Source organism: Lissotriton helveticus, chromosome 1_1 (assembly GCF_964261635.1).
Source record: "Lissotriton helveticus chromosome 1_1, aLisHel1.1, whole genome shotgun sequence".
NCBI lineage: Eukaryota > Metazoa > Chordata > Amphibia > Caudata > Salamandridae > Lissotriton > Lissotriton helveticus.
In genome coordinates this window covers 842,836,671-842,842,670 of record NC_136057.1, presented here as the reverse complement: position 1 = coordinate 842,842,670, position 6,000 = coordinate 842,836,671, and the positions used below count along the sequence as shown (strand labels likewise).

General features: G+C 47.2%; 1 protein-coding gene across 1 annotated transcript in view; it reads right to left on the bottom strand.

Moving 5' to 3' along the window:
• Window positions 1–207: 207 nt before the first annotated feature.
• The window catches only part of STAB2 (stabilin 2), a 944,658-nt gene continuing 938,865 nt past the window's right edge, over window positions 208–6,000 (bottom strand). The window contains exon 69 of the mRNA XM_078674824.1: window positions 208–692. Coding sequence (XP_078530950.1) covers window positions 648–692 — 45 coding nt within the window. The 3' untranslated portion in view covers window positions 208–647. The remainder of the gene's footprint in view (window positions 693–6,000) is intronic.

Sequence of the window (6,000 nt, the reverse complement as noted above, 5' to 3'; positions counted from 1 at the left end):
GAATCCTCGAGATGTTGGGAAAGATGGACGTAAAATTGGTGTGGATACCTTATGTGTAAAAAAAGTTATGGAGGCCTAGGCGCAAGCTATCCTGAATAGTCAAAAAATGGCTTAGCATTTGGGGGATGGGGCTGGGGTTTGGGGCCTTTGGGGAGGCCTAGCAGCAAAAGGGTTAAGTTATGTAAAAGATTCACTTGGATCATGTCAAACTATAAAAACACTGATAAAAAACTTTATTAAGAAGAAATAGATGTGTGTGATAATCCATTTTAGTGCAAAAGAAGCACCTGAAAAAACATGTTACATTGAAAACACAAAAAAGCTGAAAGACTATTCAGGCTTCTGACAACAGAGGTATATAACAAAGACTTGGCACACGGGGGCAGAAATAAAATCTTCAAGTCTCTCCTTCACAACTAAACCTGATATTGAATGAATGACATATCAAAATGTATACACCTCAAAAGTGCTGTACTTTGATCTTTGAAAGGATGCTAGTATTTGTTTCATTCTGCTATGAATTTAGAACGCACAAAACGGACATTAAATATTTACATTTTATTACAATAAACACTAATTCTCGTCTCAGCAAAAATATGTTTGACATTCACAGTTGAAAATGTAGATTCCACGTCTCAGCGCACTAATCACTCGTACGGGTCGTCTGTCACCAACTGCTGTTCATCTGAGTCCTGTAAAAATCCAAATTAAGAAAGACCTTCAGAACTCTTAATACATGGTAAACATTTACCGTTTTGATAGGCTTTAGGATGGTAACTGCATAGTTCATAAAGTGCTAAACTGCTATATACTCATTGAGAGAAAGTAAAGTATGGTGTGGGTGGGAGTGAGGTGTGTCTTGTAGTACAGAAAACTGTTTAGGGAAACATCCAACAAAGCAAGACTCCCTAACCCTCTCTTGTGTATTGCACCCCAACTTAGACATCTTTTGAAATGATCACGCTCTCGTGAGGGGAACAGGGCCCGACTGGGAACCACAACCAGCCCTGGCACCTCATATTTTGTTGGCCCGTCCCTCTGGAGCACCTTCGGGCCCTATCGGTTTGGGAGGGACTCCTGCTGGATCCCTACAGGCGGGTTCGCCATCGGCACTCGCTCCAGTGCAGTCACCCCAGTGCCACCAAAGCCCACAGTGGCACAATCCCCATCCTCATCCCAGACTCCAACACAGAGCTGGATGGATGTCAGTCGAAGCCAGTTCCATCGCGGACTGGATCATGCATTCCGGAGCAGAGCCATTACCTTTTACTCTTGGTAGACTTGGAGGGGAATGGCAGGGGTCTGAGGACCCTTCTGGTTACCAGCATCCCGTAGATAAGAACAACTGGTTTGAGGAGCTGATGGAGGCCAATGGGCTAGACACCTCGCCAGACACTGGCCTGGTTTCTCCTCCTATCATGGCTATGCACGAGGGAGCCTTTTTTGCTATGGCGCTGCGTAGGGCAGCTGATGCCTTGCACCTTCAAAGCTATCCGCAGTGGCAGTCACGACAAATGTCTTGACAGAGGTGCCTCAGCCGGGAGTCACCCCCTCTGATCCCTTACTCCCATTTAATGAAGACATTACTGATGTCCTACTTGGTGCTGATCTAAGCACTGCACAGCGGCTCCTGTGCAAAGGAAATATGCCTGTCCACCGCCCTGCTTCTGGGGACCCGAGTTTGCTTACCCAACTCCCCACCCCGGATAGCTTGGTGGTTCATGCCTCCACTTCTAGGATCAACCATGCCGTGTTCACTACCACACCACCGGAAAGGGAATCTAAAAGACTGGATTCCTTTGGAAAGATAATATTCTCTTCCGCCAGCCTTGCACTACAATCGGAGAACATTGCATGCCTTTTGGGACAATATTTGCATACAATATTGGTTTCAGTTGTGCAAGTGCTGTCCATGGGCTTGGAGGAGGCTTAAATTATGCACTCCCAAGCAATTGCTGACAAGAGAGATGCAGCAAAGTTTACCATACGATGTGGACTTGACACGACTGACTCGCTGGATAGACCGATTTCATCATCAGTCGTCCTGTGTGGCTGAGAAGAACTGGTTTTTCAGGGGATGTCCAAGCCTCGCTTATGAACATGCCCTCTTGATGGCTCTTGTCTTTTTGAAGAGAAGGCATACTAAGCGCTGTAGCGCTTTAAGGACAGCAAAGCCATCCCAGCCTTTTTGTGCCAGAGGATTCGATTCCCATAAACTATGTGGGGCAGGTAACTGGAGGTCATGTAAAGTCCACCACCACCCTGTCAGAAGCAGCTTCTAAACCCCTTTAGTCTGCCCTCTGACCATCATAGGCATCTAGTGGGAGGCAGGATACACCATCTCCTGCACCTCTGGCGGTGGACTGTTGGGTTTTGCAATCATCCAAAGGGGTTACTCCCTCCCCTTTGTGACTACCCCTCCACCCATGCCACCCACTTATGACTGGCTGATAGAGGACCACCTCTTCTTGGTCCATCAGGAAGGGCTGGCTTTCTTGGTTAAGGGAGCCATAGAGAGGGTGCTGGTATCAGAAGTAGGTCATGGTTGCTATTCCTGCTACTTTCTGGTGCCCAAGAATGATGGAGGCCTTTGTCATATCCTAGACCTGCGTCTTCTCAATATCTTCCCGAAAAAGGAGAAATTCAAAATGCTCACTCTAGCACAACTTTTGTCTGCTCTGAACCTGGGAGAATGTATGGTAGCATTGGACTTGCAGGACTCATATTTCCACATCTCTGTCCAGCCTCGCCACAGATGTTACCTGCGGTTCACGGTGGACAAAGAGCACTTTCAATATGCTGCTCTCCCTCTCAGCCTTAAAGCTCCCCTCGGGTGTTCATGGACGTGATGGTGGTGGCTGCAGCTCATCTGTGAAGGTGGGGGTTCCAATCTTTCCCTACCTCGATAATTGACTGTTGATGGCGGGCTCGTCTCAGGCAGTCATCTCCCGCCACCAGACTACAGTGGACCTTCTGCACTTGCTGGGGTTTACTATCAACGTGCCAAAGTCACACCTGACTCCCTCTCAGACTCTCCCTTCCACCAGAGCTGTTCTGGACAAAGTGCAGTTTTGGGCCTATTTTCCTGGGTGGCGAGTCCAGGATGTTCCTGCTAAGATATAAATGTTTCAGCATCTATCCTGGATTTTGGTGAGAATGACCCTGAGGTTGTTGGGCCTCATGGCCTCCTGCAACCTGGTTCTTCTCATGCCTGGTTGGGAATGCGGGCTCTGCAGTGGGAACTGATGCCCCAGGGGGTGCAGCTTCAGGGACATGTCTTCAACATGGTCCAGATCTTTGGATTGGAACTGTGAAAGATCTGCAGCAGTGGCTGACAAGCCGCCATTGGGTGAATGGCAGACCCCTCTCCCTTCCCCAACCAGAGTTGACTGGGATGCGGTGGCCATCTGGAAGAGGATGAAATCATAGGACTCTGGTCTGCAGTGGAGTCCCAGCTCCACATCAACCGGTTGGAGCTTTGGTTGAATCGCTTGGCATTGAAAGCCTTTCTTCCTTCAATCAGGGGGAGGTTGGTGCTGGTGTTCACGGAAAACACCACAGCCGTTTGGTCCTGCAACAACAGGGCGGGTGAGGTCCTGGACCCATTGTCAAGAGGCTGGAACAGCACTGCATTTCCCTGGTAGATCAACAACTGGCGAGCTCAGGGTACGGAAACTCAGTTGAAGATGCCTAGGGGATCACAAATAGCATCTCCATCCAGAGGTGGTGCAAGGACTCTTTCAGCAGTGGGAAGAGCATTGTTTAGATCTGTTCGCCACTGCAGAGAACAGGCGATGCCATCACTTTTGTACACTGGAGTTTCCAAGGCGACTCTCGCTCAGAGATGCTGTTCATCTCAAGTGGAGCTTTCTGTCTCCTGTATGCCTTAACGCCAATACCATTCCTGCCAGGAATTCTGAAGAACATCAGGAATGACCGAGCCCAAGTTATTCTTGTGGCTCCGGATTGGGCACTCCAACCAGTTTACCCCTTCGAGAGGATATTCTGTTGCAGCTACCTGCGCATCCTTCTACTTTATGTGTGGAGACGGAGCGTTGACAGCTTTCGACCTTCCATCCAAAGTCTGTGATCTTATTCTGGCAGCCAGGCGTACCTCTACCAAGTTGGTATATGCCTGCCATTGGGATACGTTTGTAACATGGTGTAATTTCCAGAACAATTACCCCCTTTTCTGCACCTCCATCGAAGGTTCTTCTGTTTGCTCTCTCTTTGGCCCAGCAGGGCTCCGCTCTGGGCACAGTTAAATGTTATCTTCAATCCATTTTGGCTTTTTTGTGGTTGTAGGACCAACCTTCTTTATTTAAGCCACCTGCTGTGGCTGGGTTTCTTAAAGGCTTGCAACATGTTTCTCCCCAGGCTCTTCATAATGCCCCAGTGAGATTTTAATCTTGTTCTCACCTTGATGTGTGCACCCTTTAAGCCCCTGCACAATTGCCCTCTTAGGCTGTTTTTCTAGTAGCCATAACATCAGCCGGAAGGAATAGCAGGCACTCTGGCACACCCTCCTTACACCACCTTCTCTCCGGATATGTGTGTCCATTCTTCCGAAGGTTGTGACTTCCATGTAGGCCAAACCATCACCCTTCCTAACTTCTTTGTGCCACCTTACTCCTCCAAAGAAGAGGAGAGATTCCACCACCTGGACCCAAAAAGACTGTTGTCATTCTACCTGGATCACACAAAAGACTTCTGGGTGGGCAATAAACTTTTTGTGCGGTACTTAGGAGCTAAGAAAGGAAAGGCTGTGGATAAATGGACCATCTCACGATAGATAGTGCTCTGCATTAAGATCTGTTATGCACTGGCCAAGAAGCTTCCGCCTGAGGATTTGCGTGCTCATTCCACCAGAACTAAGGCTGCAACCACTGCATTAACCTGCGGAGTCCCTGTTCTTGATATCTGTCAAGCAGCAACGTGGGCCTCCTTGTTCACATTTACAAAACATTACTATCTGGACACAATTTGTCCATTTGATCCTAGAGGAATTTTTTATCAAAAATTGGCTTTGCAGATTCACCTCCATGGAGGCATTGCTTGGGTATGTATTCTAAGGTAAGGAATCTGCTAATAGAAGTGTCTATCAGATGAACAAGTTGCTTGCCTTCTGTAACTCTTTGTCAGGTAGAGAATATCTAGCAGCAGATTCCTTACCAATCCTCCCTGCTCTGTGAACTGATTGCAGTATAAGGGACACCCTTCTCAGGGCCTTAGTTTTGACATGGCAGTGGCCATTTCTCATCGTGGCTCCACGTCCCCGGCATGGAAAGTTGCTAAAGTAACTGATGTCAGCACGAAGAGGTACCGAGCATATGGGTACCGCGCACATCACTTCCGGCACAGACAAGGCCGATGTGGAGCAGAACGATGCCAGCTGCTGGCGTGCAGGAGTACTGCTTAAAAATTAGAGCCAGTCTAATGCCTGGAGATTATTCTAAGGTAAGGAATCTGCTGCTATATAGTCTCTACCAGATAAGGTGTTACCGATGGTAACTAGTTATTCTAGGCAATGAATACATTAGTTGTATTGATATGTTTTTTTATGTTATTAAAAGTGCATGAATTTGGTGTAAATACAGATTAAATATTTCTTGAATTGTTGTGAATGTAGAAATGAAATTAAAATCCTTTTTTAGGTTAGAAATTCACAGATTGGAAGCAGTAAAAAAAAGGTCATAACTACCGGTTCTTATCCTAATGACTTCTATGAATCTACCATCTGCCATGAAAGAGAGAGGGCTTACTTCGAAGGTCCTTTCAGTAACAAAAAGTAAGACTCGTTAATATTATTTTGGTTTCACTGCCAAAAGATGTGAGCTAGGGAATACATATGAACCATGTAGCCAGTGGAACTGAACGGTGTGGGAACGCAAATTGATAGGATTCTTCTGCAGCATGTGATGAGGGCCCCTGAAACTTCCCTTTCTCACAGATATCATGGGCTTGGGCTAAACCGGGCCCAATAAAGAGTTAGGGCGCCGC